Genomic DNA, 14,051 nt, shown 5'->3' on the forward strand with positions numbered 1-14,051 from the left:
AGGCAGGTAGCAAGACATCCCCACTAAAGGAGTGGTTCTGCAGGTGGTGACCACAGACCACTTCTCAGTCCCTATGCTTTCTGGCTGATGGTTTGGTCACTCTTGAATGCTGGCAGTGCTTTCACTCTAGTGGTAGCATGAGACGGAGTCTACAACCCACACAAGTGGCTCAATAGTGTAGCTCATCCAGGATGGCCATCAATGCGAGCTACCAGGAGACAGGCCAGTACATCAGGAGATGTGGAGGAGGCCGTAGGAGAGCAACAACCCAGCATCAGGACCGCTACCTCCGCCTTTATGCAAGGAGGGACAGGAGGAGCACTGCCAGAGCCCTTCAAAATGACCTCCAGCGGGCCACAAATGTGCATGTGGCTGCTCAAACGGTCAGAAACAGACTCCATGAGGGTGGTATGAGGGCCCGAGGTCCACAGGTGGGGGTTGTGCTTACAGCCCAACACCATGCTGGACGTTTGGCATTTGCCAAGATTGTCAAATTTGCCACTGGCGCCCTGTGCTCTTCACAGATGAGAGCAGGTTCACACTGAGCACATGTGAAAGACGTGACAGGGTCTGGAGACGCCGTGGAGAACGTTCTGCTGCCTGCAACATCCTCCAGCATGACCGGTTTGGCAGTGGGTCAGTAATGGTATGAGGTGGCATTTCTTTAGGGGGCCGCACAGCCCTCCATGTGCTCGCCAGAGGTAGCTTGTCTACCATTAGGTACTGAGATGAGATCCTCAGACCCCTTGTGAGACCATATGCTGGTGCGGTTGGCCCTGGGTTCCTCCTAATGCAAGACAATGCTAGACCTCATGTGGCTGGAGTGTGTCAGCAGTTCCTGCAAGACGAAGGCATTGATGCTATGGACTGGCCCGCCCGTTCCCCAGACCTGAATCCAATTGAGCACATCTGGGACATCATGTCTCGCTCCATCCACCAACGCCACGTTGCACCACAGACTGTCCAGGAGTTGGGGGATGCTTTAGTCCAGGTGTGGGAGGAGATCCCTCAGGAGACCATCCGCCACCTCATCAGGAGCACACCCAGGCGTTGTAGGGAGGTCATACAGGCACGTGGAGGCCACACACGCTACTGAGCCTCATTTTGACTTGTTTTAAGGACATGACATCAAAGTTGGATCAGCCTGTCGTGTTTTTTTCCACTTTAATTTTGAGTGTAACTCCAAATCCAGACCTCCATGGGTTGCTAAATTTGATTTCCATTGATAATTTTTATGTGATTTTGTTGTCAGCACATTCAACTATGTAATGAACAAAGTATTTAATAAGAATATTTCATTCATTCAGATCTAGGATGTCTTATTTTTGTGTTCCCTTTATTTTTTCAAGCAGTTTATAATGTAATAATGTAGTAATGTAATCTATTCCATTCTACCCTACTCTATATTCTATTCTATTCATTTCTATTCTATTCCATAGGCAGTCCTCAATGTACGACCACAATGGAGCTGCAGATTTGTGTCGCTAAGTAAGATGCTTCTTAAGTGAGTTTTTGTCCCATTTTACGACCTTCCCTGGCAGATCTGTATTAAGGGAATCCTGGCAATTGTGAAGGCAGTCCCATGGTCCTTAAGCAAATCTGGCTTCCCCGCTGGTTGGGGAAGGTCGCAAAAGGGGATCACGTGACACCCCCTTCCTCTTCGGGGATGCTGCAACCGTCATAAATATGCATCGGTTTGCGCCAGCATCTGAGTTTTGATACACGTGACTGTGGGGACACTGCGAGGGTCGTGAGTGGGAAAAACAGTCTTAAGACCCTTTCTTCTGCGCTGTTTGAACTTGGAACAGTTGCTAACAGTTGTAAATTGAGGAACAGACACTAACTGAACCATCGCAAGTTGAGGACTGCCTCCCTAGGGATATACTGTGGGAATCGCGGGGAAGCAGCCATGTCAATTCTCTTCCTCTCAACCAAACTCTCCAAACCCGTCTCTCCGTCTCCTGGAATGCAGCCCCTCCCTTTCCTTCCGGGAATCCAGACTACATTCCACTGCAGCAGAGGAGAGAGAGGGCTGCCCTCAAACCACTGACCAGGATGGCGTTGACAATGTCGCTGTTGTTGTGCCGAAGGGCTCGGACGGCTTTGGGGCGGGAGACGTTGGCCTGTGCCATGACCAATTCGATATCTATCACTTCCAGACCCGTTTCATCCACCTGGCAAAGAGGAAGGGAGGGAGGAAATACATAAATGCAAGGAGGACAGAAGAATGAATGAATGAATGAAAAAGAAAGAAAGAGAGAAAGAAAGAAAGCGAAGGAAGGAAAGAAGAAAGAAAGAAGTAAACAGAAGGAAGAAAGAAAGAAAACAAAGAAACAAAAAAGAAAGAAAGAAGAAAGAAAAAAAGAGGAAAGCATGAAAAAGGGTCGGAAAAGAAAGTAGGGATGGAGGGAGGGAGGGAGGGAGGGAGGGAGAAGGGGAAAGAAAGAGAGAGATAAAAGAAGACAAAAAAGAAAAGACATGCAGAAAGGAAGGAAGAAAGAAAGAAAGAAAGAAAGAAAGAAGGAAAGAAGGAAAGAAAGAAAGAAGGAAGGAAGGAAGGAAGGAAGGAAGGAAGGAAGGAAGGAAGGAAGGAAGGAAGGAAGGAAAGAAAGAAAGAAAGAAAGAAAGAAAGAAAGAAAGAAAGAAAGAAAGAAAGAAAGAAAGAAAGAAAGAAAGAAAGACCATCATGTTAGGTCCTTGGGCAGGACTTCAAGAGGCGGTTCCAAATCCCAAATCCCACCTCAACATCTGGCTGACTTTGCAGCAAACCATAACAATCATTATAGTAACAATGGAGTAAGGTTCCAGACAATAGACTTACCCCACCACAGGATAACTTCTACCAACACTTGATGGTGTCCCTGCAACCTGAAGTCCAAGCTTACCATCTTCAGGAAGAACATGGAGTTGGCTGGAGAAGCTACCAAGAGGTTTTCTCATTGAGATGGACTTGTGGTCCATCAATATGAAGCTCAGAAGATAGATGGTATGGTGTCTCCTGGACTAAATGTCCTCCTCTGTCCCTCTCAGCCCGAGTAATATTAGGTCCTTCTAGGGAGTGTAGTCCCTACACATCTGAGAGACACCTGTCCACAGCATCGAGGTTGGAGGTGCCAACCAATGTGGACAACTCTTGTGGTCCTGAAGATGGAGACGACCAGAGAAGAGTCACCATTCTTGTTCAAAGCAAGGTATTCCGAGCAAGAATTGGGCTCCATGGGTTAATGGCCTGCCTCCCAAGAAGTCTACTCCCCTTGGACCTCCTAGGTCAGGAGTCGGCAACCTTAAAACACTCAAATAGCCACAAAGTTCCTAACTGGAAGCCCTCCCGTTCAATCCTGGAGCCAACCGGAAGTCCAGTTCCCTCACCATAGAGTCTCCTCCTAGCCCGGCATCCTCTTTCCTAACCAAAAGCCCTATCAATTGTGGGACAGGAAGGAGCAGCAGAGGAATGAAAGAGCCACATGCGGCTCTAGAGCCATGAGTTGCTACTCTTGTCCTAGGTGGACCTCCAAGGAGGACAGCCTGAAGGTTCTCGTTCATTCTTGGCCTGTCCTCCTTTCTATTACCCTCTCCCGCTCACGTCTGGAGAAGGTTGACCTCCTTTACCTCCTCCTCCTCCTCTTCCTCACTCTCCTCCTTGATGGTGAGGGCCGACGCCGCTTCAGTGATCAGGGGCGAGTGCTCCACGGTCGCTTTGTGGGCCTCTTGGGAGAGGTCTTCAATCTGAAAAAAGAAAGCAATGGAGGACCTTCAGATCTTCGGGAGGGAGAAAAGGAGACTTGGGCAAAGCCAGATCTAGCCCATTGCCAGGAGAAGATCTGCCTCCGTTCTGGAGGAGAAAGAGGACCTGGCTTTGGCCCGTTTTCCAGGAGAAGACCCCGCAAGGAGACGTTCTCCAATCAGTCAAGACCTTTGGCCATGTTCTACCAAGAAGCCAGGTCCTTCAACCAGGAATTAGTCCACTTCCCTAAATCCAGGGGTGGGGCTTCAAAAAAATTGAGCAATCGGTCACGTGACGGCCATTTTCACCCTCCCCGGGCTCTCCTTCCTTCCTTCTTTCTCCTATCTCTCCTCCCTTTATCCCTTTTTCCCTTCTTTCCTTTATCTTCCTTCCTTCCACCCTTTTCCTCCCCTCAAGATCCCTATCTCCTTTTGTTCCTTCCTCCTTCCCTTTTTCCTTCTTCCCTTCTCTCCTCTCTCCTTCCTTCTGTCCTTCTCCTACCTCTCCTTCCTTCTTCTTTTCGTTCCTACATTCCTTTCTACTTCCTTCCTTCCATCCTTTTCCCTTTCTTCCTATCTCTTCCTGATTCCCTTCTTTCCTATTTTCCTTTCTCCTTACTTCCTTCCGTCCATCCACCCTTTTCCTATCTTTCTTTCCTCCCTCCTTCCTCTTCCTCCCTCTTCACTCACCAACGGACTTCTCCCCCCCACACCCTCCCAAGACCCCAGATCCTCGTCCACCCTCGTAGCTCACCTTGACTTCCCCAAAGACAATGTAGTTGTCAGAAGTCGGACTTTTGAAGACATCCGGCTTGGTGATGACAAACAAGATATTATTGGATTTGCGGATGGTTACCCTGTTCACGCCATGGATCTGCCGCAGACCCAGTTTGGACATGGCCTGGGGGCAAAGTAGAAGACCTCACACAACCTGTTGACACCACGTTGACCGGCTCGCAACCACACCACAAAGAGGAACTCGCACCCACCCTCAAAAGCCACGGAAGAAAGCTCAGGAGGTTGAGGAACCAGGAGTTGGCTTCATTTAGGTTCAGGCCGGCATGTTGCTCCTCATAAATGTTTTGAATTATTTTTTGAAGCTCGGCTCGAGGCTCATGATTTAATTAGGGCAATCGCCGGAATCCTGACACAACCCTCCAAAAACTAGGCTGGGCTTGAAGCCACGGGGTCAACCCAAGAACTGGTTGAAGAACCAGGAGAAGGAAGGACCTTGGCCCACCCAATGCTAGAGTTGAGGTCCTAAAGGCCAAGCTTTCAACTCATAAAACATTCCTATGCCTGTTTTCGAGTTGCCATAAACAAGGTGGGGGAATCTGAAGGAGCAGTACGGCAGTTTAAAGCCAGAACCGCCCTTATCTTACAAAGAGTGTAGCCTAGGCTACCGGATCTTCTGCCCATGAAAACCCTTCGTTGGAGAATCTGATTTATGACACACCTGGGGGGAGAGGGGGAAACTGGGCCACAGGTGACTGTCAATTACGTAGGCCAGAGTTGGCTTCATTTAGGAGAATGCCGGCGTGCTGCTCCTAATAAATCTGCTGAATTCTTTTGAAGCTTGGCTTGAGGCTCATGATTTAATTAGGGCAATCGCTGGAACCCTGACACAAGAGCTGGATGAAGAACCAGAAAAAGAGGGACTTTCTCCCGCCCGATGCTACAGTTGAGGTCCTGCAGACCAACCCTTTGCTTCCACAGAGGGCCATCTTGAGGTACGGTCTTCTTCAAGACACGGTGGACCATGAATTGTGGAAAGTTCTAGAGACCACAAGAGGTTTCTGGAATGAACCATGCAGAAGTCTTTCTTCTGACTTCCCAAGAGAACTTCGCTTCTCCAGTATGGGGAGGGTATCTCAGTCCAAAGCCAGGGAAAATATTGACACCCCCCCAAAATTGGGGTTGTTCCAAGGTGCTCTGTGGCGCCTGGCAATATGTTAGCAGACGCCTACTACAATGAGTAGAAGACTTACACCTCACCAAGCCCAAGAGGTAGAGCAGATCAGGAAACTAACAAACTCTAGAACACACCCTTAATGAAGGTGGTGAGTTCTAGTTCAGTCTTAGGCGTGAAAGCCCGCTGGGTGGCTTTGAGCCAATCACCTCCTTAGGCATGAAGGCCAGCTGGCTGAATACAAGCCCATCACTAGGAGGTGGCGAGTTCTAGTTCCACATTAAGCAACAAATCTTGTTGGGTGATTTGGGGCCAGTCCCTCTCTGACAGCTGAACCTACCTTGCAGGATTGTTGTTTCTGGAAAAATCGGAGAGTGCTGGAGGGAGGGAAGGAGGGAGCGAGAAAAGAGATGGATGAGGATGGATAAGGAAGGAAAGAGGTGGAAGGGAAGGGAGAAAGAGAGGGTGGAAGAAAGGAGGGATGGGGAAGGAAGGAAGGAAAAAGTGGAGAAGGATAGGTGGAAGGGAAGGAAGCAGGGAGGGAGGGAGGAAGGAAAGATGGAAAGAAGGAGGGAGGGAAGACAGAGGGAAGAGAAGGGAAGGGAGGAAGAGAGGGAGGGAGGAAATGGATGGGGAAGGATGGATGGAAGAGAAGGAAGTAGGGAGGGAGAAAGCAAGAAGGGAGAGAGGAAGGGAAGGAAGGATAGAGAGAGAGAGAGAAGGAAGGAAGCAAGGGAGGAAAGGAAGGATAGATGGAAGAGAAGGAAGGAAGGAGAGGGAGGGATAGATGGAAGAGAAGGGAGGGAGGGGGAGAGTGGGAGGGAAGGAAGGAGATGGATGGGAAAGGATAGATGGAAGGAAGAAAGGAAAGAAAGGAGAAAAAGTAGGGGAAGGATACGCGGAAGGAAGGATGGAAGGAGAAAATGGTTGGGAAGGATAGATGGAAGAGAAGGAAGTAGGGAGGAAGGAAGGAAAGAAAGACAAAAGGAAAGAAGAAAGCGAGGGAGTGAGGGAAGGAAGGATAGATGGAACAGAGGGAAGGAAGAAGGAAGGAAGGAAGGAAGGAAGGGAGGGAGGGAGGGAGGGAGGGAGGGAGGGAGGAAATTACCTTTCTAGCTTTCTTCTCGCTCCGGCTTTGCTTGGCCTTGCTGATGGACTCTTCACCTGTACCCAGAGACTGTACCCTGGGCTCTTCACCTGTACCCTGGGCCTGCCAAAAAACACACACAGAGAAATCCATTTACTCCTCCCTTACTACTAAGCGGATCCCTCTCTCTCTGTCTCTCTCTATCTTCCTGGAAAGGCAGTTAGCCGGCCTCAATTAACATCCGAGAACAGGGTTTTTTGAAGAGGTCTTTTATTTAATTTTATTTTTCTCTTGTGTATATCCTACCCCAAGACATACACAACCTCCCCTTTCTTTGCAATTGTGGTTTTGGCCCCGGGGCCGTTGAATTCGAAGTCCCGCCAATACCGTCCATATCCGGCGAGACCCTTTGGCAAAGTCACCTGATCGCCTCAACGACAATAAACTGGGGCTGACAAAACTCCGGAGCAGGTCTGCATACAGTGGTGGGATTCGACTGGCTTGGACCAGTCCGAGCATTTGCCTGTCAACTCCTAAAATATTTCTAGGGTCCTTTTAGAGTTGCCAACAGAAAGGGAGGGGGGAAGGGGGTTTGAAAGAGCAGTGCGGCTGCTTGGAAATCAAAAGTGCATTCCATAAATAGTTTTTCAGAGATAGTAACCAGGTGACTGAAGTTTCTGCCAAGCAAAATTCAAACTGGAGAGCCTGACTGATGACTCTGGGCTATGGATGTGTCCCATTGGAGAATATGAATTACAATACACCCAGGGGTGGGGGTGGGGAAAACCAGGGTCAAGGTTGACAAGGAATGATGTGCTTCACATTCGGTTGCACCCAGGCAGTGGAGCACATGTTAACTCCCAATAAATCCTTTGGAAGTTTTGGAAGTTTAGGCTCAAGACTTGGGGTTTAAATGGGGTAAATTAAATGGGGTAATTGCCGGAATCCTGACACTCGGTTTACGACCACAATTGAGCCTGAAATTTCTGTGCCTGAACAAGATGGTGGTTAATTGAATCATGCCGCTCTCCGTGTCAAGTCTTGTTGTGCCCATCGCCCCCCACTCCTTCTAGGATCCAGCAATTCAACTTTTAATCTATTGATCAATGGAAAGAAGGCAATTTCAGGCGCCTTGCGAGCACAGCCTTCAATAGCACTCAAGTGGGCAGCGGGGAGTTGTAGCCTTAGGGAGGAAAGTGGAGTGGGCAACTTGGACCCAATCAATAGGAAACTGGGGGTTCTAGTCCTGCCTGAGGCAGGAAAGCCAGCTGGGTGACTTTGGGCCAATCAATAGGAGATGGGGAGTTCTAGTCCTGCCTTAGGCATGAAAGCCGGCTGGGTGACTTTGGGCCAATCCCCAGGCAACAGTGAGTTCTAGTCCTGCCTTAGGGAGGAAAGCCAGCTGAGTGACTTTGAGCCCCTCTCTCTCTCAGTCCAGGTCACCTCAAGTGCGACTGACTAGGGAATTCTGGGAGATGAAGTCCAGCCATTTGGGGTCTGGGAAGGGGCCACACCTGTGCCGCATGAGCTGTCCCTGGTACTGGAATGTTCGGCTCTTCCAAATCCGGGAGTGACCCTTCGTTGCTTTCCGAATCATTGGACGATCCTGCCCAAAAAGATATTTTAGTGTCTTCTCTCTTCACTTCTTTCCCAAGGCTCGATCCTCAACTTACAACAGCAATTGTGACCCCCATTGCCATCATTAAGTAAGATGTAGTGAACTTTGACCTCTCCCCCCCAACTTATTCTCTTTGGTGCCACAATTCTTAAGTTGTAGAATGCTCTGGCTAGGAGGGACCTTGGAGATCTTCCAAACCACCCCCCTCACACCCATCCTTGTACACATCATTGAAGGACACACCAAAGATCACAGGCTGGAAGGGACCTTCTAGGCTAACCTCCCACCCATCCCGTTGGAAGTCTTTGAAGAACCCACCGAAGATCATAGAATCTTTGGGCTGGAAGGGTCCCTAGAGATCTTCTAGTCCAACCCCTTGCCCATCCTCCTAGACATCCCTGAAGGTCCCAACACAGATCACGGAATCCTAAAGCTGGAAGGAGCCTTGGGAGCTCATCTACACCAAGGGCCATCAAACTTGGAAAGTTTAAGACTTGTTGACTTCAACTCCCAGAACTCCTGAGCTAACATGAGTGGAAGAGGCATTCTGGGAGTTGAAGTTTTCAAGCAGTCAGTGTCAACAATTCATGCTGGCTTGTTGCTCCTAATAAATCTTTTGAAGTTTTTTTTTTTTTGAAGCTCGGCTCGAGGCTTATGATTTAATGAAGGGCGATCACCGGAATCCTGACAGTCGAGTTTGAAGGCCCCTGTTCTAGACCAACTGCTGACCCATCCCACTGGATGTCTCGGTAGAACCCGCCAGGGCTGGACAGGACCCTGGAGGTCTTCTAGTCCAACACCTCCTCTATCTCACATGACATGTCACGGCCAACTCCCCAACCACGGGGCTTCATTCAAACCAGCCACAGCGAAACCCCCACACTGAGAGAAAGACACGTTGGGCCAACTCCTCCCGACGTCTTCCTACCTTTGTGGTTGATGTTGTGGGCCCTCTTCCCTGTCAAGGACATCTTCTCTTCCAGCGGCATCATGCCCGCCTCATGTAGTGTCTCCAGAGGCCTCTCCTCACTCGAACTTGACTCCGGCCGGAAGGAACCACGAGAAGCTCGTTTTTTGCGCACCGCTCCCAGATATTTGAGGCGGGAATCTTGGTGGCCAGGCAACTGGTTCCTCCCTCGGGCATCTTGGCCACCAGGAAGTTGGTGGAGAGCTGAAGACCTGGCACTCTTGAGAGCTGGAAAAAAGAGGAAGTTGAGGGTCTGGACTTTGGACCTTTCCTTTTCCCATTGGTCGGCATTTCTTGGGAGCCGTTGACAGACAACCCCCAACCATTGGTTGTCCTTCATCGACAGGCCGTCCTATCATCTTACATGTTGGTGTCCACGATGTGCCTTAAGCTGGGTGGTTTTCTGGCAGACGTTACAGGACCCAACTAGGTGATATCATCAGTGTGATGATATCAGGGAGTGTGGGGTCGATTCCCTTTTTAATCTAAGGTTAAGGGAGGGAGTGTGGCTTTTGTTTCCCCCTTGGTAGTTCCTTTTTAAAGAAGAAAATGGACAAGCTTTTATCGTGCGAACCTGTTGTGCCAGCGATTCCATCTGCCCCTGCCCTAGTCTGTCCTACATTTCCGTCCCGGCTGATTCACACTGCGCATCAGCTGTTTTACTCACTGCTGCAGTCTTTAAGACACAGCTGTCGTAATTAAGCAAACCCTGCAGTTCGTTAAGCGAACCCACTCTTTGCTATGAGGCCGGCTTGACTGAAAACGTCCATTTTCAGCAAAAACATTGTCAATCTGGGTTTAGTGACCAGGGAAAGCTGCAAACAACCATAAAACCAGAACAGCTGCTGACTTTGTCCAAAATGGGGTCGTGTGACCACACAGACAACAGGTTTGTCATTTTGAATGGTCCTTAAGTGGGTGGTCATACTTTGTGGACTCCCTATAAACCTTTGATGTACACAGATCTAACATTTGTCCTCAGTGTTACAGCTGGTCCTTGACTTACGACCACAATCGCGACCAACATTTCCATGGCTATGTGAGACTGTTGTTAAGTGAGCTTGGCCCCATTTTACGACCTTTCCTGCCGCTCTGTGTCAGGTGAACTGAGGCAGTTGTTTGGGCAGTAACCCAGTCATTAAGCGAATGTGGCTTCCGCCTTGTCAGAAGGTCGCAAAAGGGGATCGCAGCACCCACGGAACGTTGAACCATTGTAAATCGGGGCCAATTTCTTTCCTATGAATGCAGGGGTAGAAAATGGGAGGTCTTACCTTCCGCCGGAGGTTTGTGGGTAGCCTCCAGGAGAGTCTCTTTGGGACGTATGTGTTCCAGACAAGGACCTTCGGTCAAAGGAGTGAGTCGAGAGGTAGCTGATGGGCCTTGGATGGGCCCCTCAGAGGGAGGTGAAGGTGGTAGAATCAAGGATGAAACAGGAGGCACTTCTGGGAACTGAGATCTCGGGGCCGGAGGCAGGGCAACCAGAACCTCCTCTGGGGCAGGGGATGATGGTCGTTGTGAGGGCCAAGTCTCTTGCGACAATGTTCCAGTGGAACGGGAAACCCGAGGAATGGGAGGCAGGAAGGCATCTTCTGAAGAGTGGCATCCCGTACTTTCGGGGAGAAGATTCTCCATCTTCGGATGGCTCGTCTCAGTCTCTGCCTCCTCCAGTTCCACAATTGATTGACATGGCCTCTCTTTGGACATGGGAATTGATGTAACAGATTCTATTGTTGTTTATGAAGATAACAAATCAGCAACACAAAGATGGCTTCAAATATTGCTGTTAAGACAGGAACAAAACACAGAGACTTAAGATATTTAAATGTGAGACAATGTGTGCAAAGTAAGATGATTGAGCTAGAATATTGTATGTCAGAAAACTATATAGCAGATCATTTACAAAGGCTAACCAAGGCTCCATAAAGCATAGGGCTTGCTGTGTAGGATTATGCTTAGAACGTATGGTTGTATATATTATCCTACCCAAAAGAGGAGAATGTTAGGAATATAAGTCACCTAACAGTTATTTGGGTTGGAAATATATAAACTAGAATAGAAATTTTAATACTGTATCTTTAAGAAAATGCTAAAACTGTAATTGGGTGTGGTTCCGCAAATGGCCATAAGATGGAGCCAGAAACCTGGGTTGTTTAGTTTCAGTGAGTATCTGTCCCTGTTCTGCTGTTTTCTGGAGAGTGTTGCCTTTTCTGTATTGACTGCTATTCTTGGATTTGATGTAAGTCTGTTACTGAACTGTTTTTGACACTGGATTTGATATTTGGATTATCCCTGAACTGAACATTGATTGCTTTACCTGTTAAGGACTTGGACTGCTTATCTTGGATTGTACTTAAACGTTTATTGGAAGTAAAAACCTACATTTACTGTACAGTGTATGTGTGTGCTGTGTGTGTGTTATTCAACACTACTCTCACTACGTCCCCCTGTATGCGTTCATTCTCCGAATGGAGAATGGAGGGATAAATAAAAGAGAAAGATGGAGGGATTGGTGGAGAGATAGATGGCTAGAGAGGGGGAGAGAATGGAGGGATAAATAAAAGAGAAAGATGGAGGGATTGGTGGAGAGATAGATGGCTAGAGAGGGGGAGAGAATGGAGGGATAAATAAAAGAGAAAGATGGAGGGATTGGAGGAGAGATAGATGGCTAGAGAGGGGGAGAGAATGGAGGGATAAATAAAAGAGAAAGATGGAGGGATTGAACAGAGATAGATGGCTAGAGAGGGGAGAGAATGGAGGAGGATAAATAAAAGAGAAAGATGGAGGGATTGGAGGAGAGATAGATGGCTAGAGAGGGGGAAGAATGGAGGGATAAATAAAAGAGAAAGATGGAGGGATTGGGGGAGAGATAGATGGCTAGAGGAGGGGAGAGAATGGAGGGATAAATAAAAGAGAAAGATGGAGGGATTGGAGGAGAGATAGATGGCTAGAGGGGGAGAGAATGGAGGATAAATAAAAGAGAAAGATGGAGGGATTGGAGGGAGAGATAGATGGCTAGAGGAGGGAGAGAATGGAGGGATAAATAAAAGAGAAAGATGGAGGATTGGAGGAGAGATAGATGGCTAGAGGAGAGAGAATGGAGAGGATAAATAAAAGAGAAAGATGGAGGATTGGAGGAGAGATAGATGTCTAGAGAGGAGGGGAGAGAATGGAGGGATAAATAAAAGAGAAAGATGGAGGGATTGGAGAGATGTCTGAGGAGGGGAGAGAATGGAGGGATAAAATAAAAAAGAGAAAGATGGAGGATTGGAGAAGAGATAGATGTCTAGATCTGATGAGGAAAGAATGGTGTAAACTTGATGCAGATCTGAAAATATCAGTTCTTTTTCATGAAGCTCTTGAAAAGTTCTTTTCATGAAGTTTAAATGAGCTAACATATCTCCACCTTTCAGAAGACGTGCTCTAAACAGTTTACGTGTAAGATGTATGTGTGCACCTACACTGTCACGAACATAAATCCTCTTCAAATTCTCCCAACACCTAGCAGCAGACTCTTCTCCATGAATATGGACTAGCTGCTTGTCACTCAGTGTTAGTCCAATTATACAAAGAGCTCGTTTGTTGTTCTGTTCAAAGTCAGCAAGCTTCTTGGCATGGTCCTCATTTTCTGGATCCCAAGCATTTACATGCAGGGGATGTTGAACTACATTCCATAAACCTTCTCTACACAGAAGTAGACTGCCCTTCATAGACCAGGAAGCATAGTTTGTTCCATCCAACCGGGTTATCAGTGATAGACTTGTTGAAGTGTCTTGTGCCATCTTTACTAGGATAGTAACCCACAATTAATCAGTAAACAGCTGTCTGTATACAGTACTGTGTATTCACACCAACTCTCAGTTATCTGAGCCTGGTATGGTCTGGGCCCATAACCAGGGTTGAGGTAATTCCCCGTTAGGAGAATGAGCGCATACAGGGAGACGTATTTGAGAGTACTGTTTGATTAATACACACACAGCACACAGATACACTGTACAGTAAATATTGGTTTTTACTTTCCATAAAGGTTTAAGCAAAGTTCAAAAATAAGCCGTCCAAAGTCATTAATGGTTAAATCAGTCAGTTTTCAGTCCAGGGATAATCCAATAACAAAGTCCAGTGTCAAAAACAGTTCAGTATCAGACTTACATGAAATCCAGGAATACCACTCAATTAGAAGGAATGGCAAAACTCTCCAACAGAAGGAAACAGAGACTCACTCATACACACTCTCTTTTGAGACTAAAACTAAACAACCCAGGTTTCTGGATCCATCGTATGGCCATTTCAGAAAACACAGCAATTATAGTTTTGCATGTTTTTAAGGAGACAGTATTAAAATGTCTATCCTGGTTTATATATTTCCAACCCAAATATCTGTTAGGTGACTTATATTCCTAACACATCCCTCGATATTTCTATCATCTATATTCCTAACACATCCCTCGATATTTCTATTATCTATCCAGCTCTATCATCCCTTTTTCTTCCCTTCATTCTCTTTCCCTTTCTTTAACTTCCTTCCATCCATCCATTCATTTCTCTGTATTTCTATAATCTATCCATTCATCTCTATCATCCATTTTCCATTTATCGTTCTTTCCTTCCCTTTTCCTTCCTTCCTTCCTATCCCGGAGTGGGCGGGACCCAGACCACAAATGTTCTCCTTGCATCCATTGTGTTAAGTGGAAGCTCCTCTGACCACAACTCAGATCTGCAGTATTACATTAAATAGGTTGGACAAGATGAT

General features: G+C 47.5%; 1 protein-coding gene and 1 long non-coding RNA gene across 2 annotated transcripts in view; both read right to left on the reverse strand.

Annotated features, from left to right (window-relative positions):
- The window catches only part of LOC148123782 (uncharacterized), a 3,338-nt gene extending 1,126 nt beyond the window's left edge, over positions 1-2,212 (reverse strand). Inside the window, exon 1 of the long non-coding RNA XR_015740531.1 lies at positions 2,052-2,212. This is a non-coding gene — a long non-coding RNA (uncharacterized LOC148123782). The remainder of the gene's footprint in view (positions 1-2,051) is intronic.
- Positions 2,213-8,050: 5,838 nt separating this feature from the next.
- LOC148123783 (uncharacterized) lies at positions 8,051-10,973 on the reverse strand. The gene is made up of 3 exons (XM_087918797.1): positions 10,576-10,973; positions 9,266-9,532; positions 8,051-8,325 (listed from the first exon to the last, which is right to left on the reverse strand). The coding sequence occupies exons 1-3, from the start codon at positions 10,934-10,936 to the stop codon at positions 8,159-8,161; spliced, it is 795 nt and encodes a 264-aa protein (XP_087774923.1). The 5' UTR covers positions 10,937-10,973; the 3' UTR covers positions 8,051-8,158.
- Between the last annotated feature and the right edge of the window lie 3,078 nt (positions 10,974-14,051).

Source organism: Pseudonaja textilis, unplaced genomic scaffold (genome assembly GCF_049901715.1).
Source record: "Pseudonaja textilis isolate UNSWEBS1 unplaced genomic scaffold, rPseTex1.2 PTEXCTG52, whole genome shotgun sequence".
NCBI classification, from domain to species: Eukaryota; Metazoa; Chordata; class Lepidosauria; order Squamata; family Elapidae; genus Pseudonaja; species Pseudonaja textilis.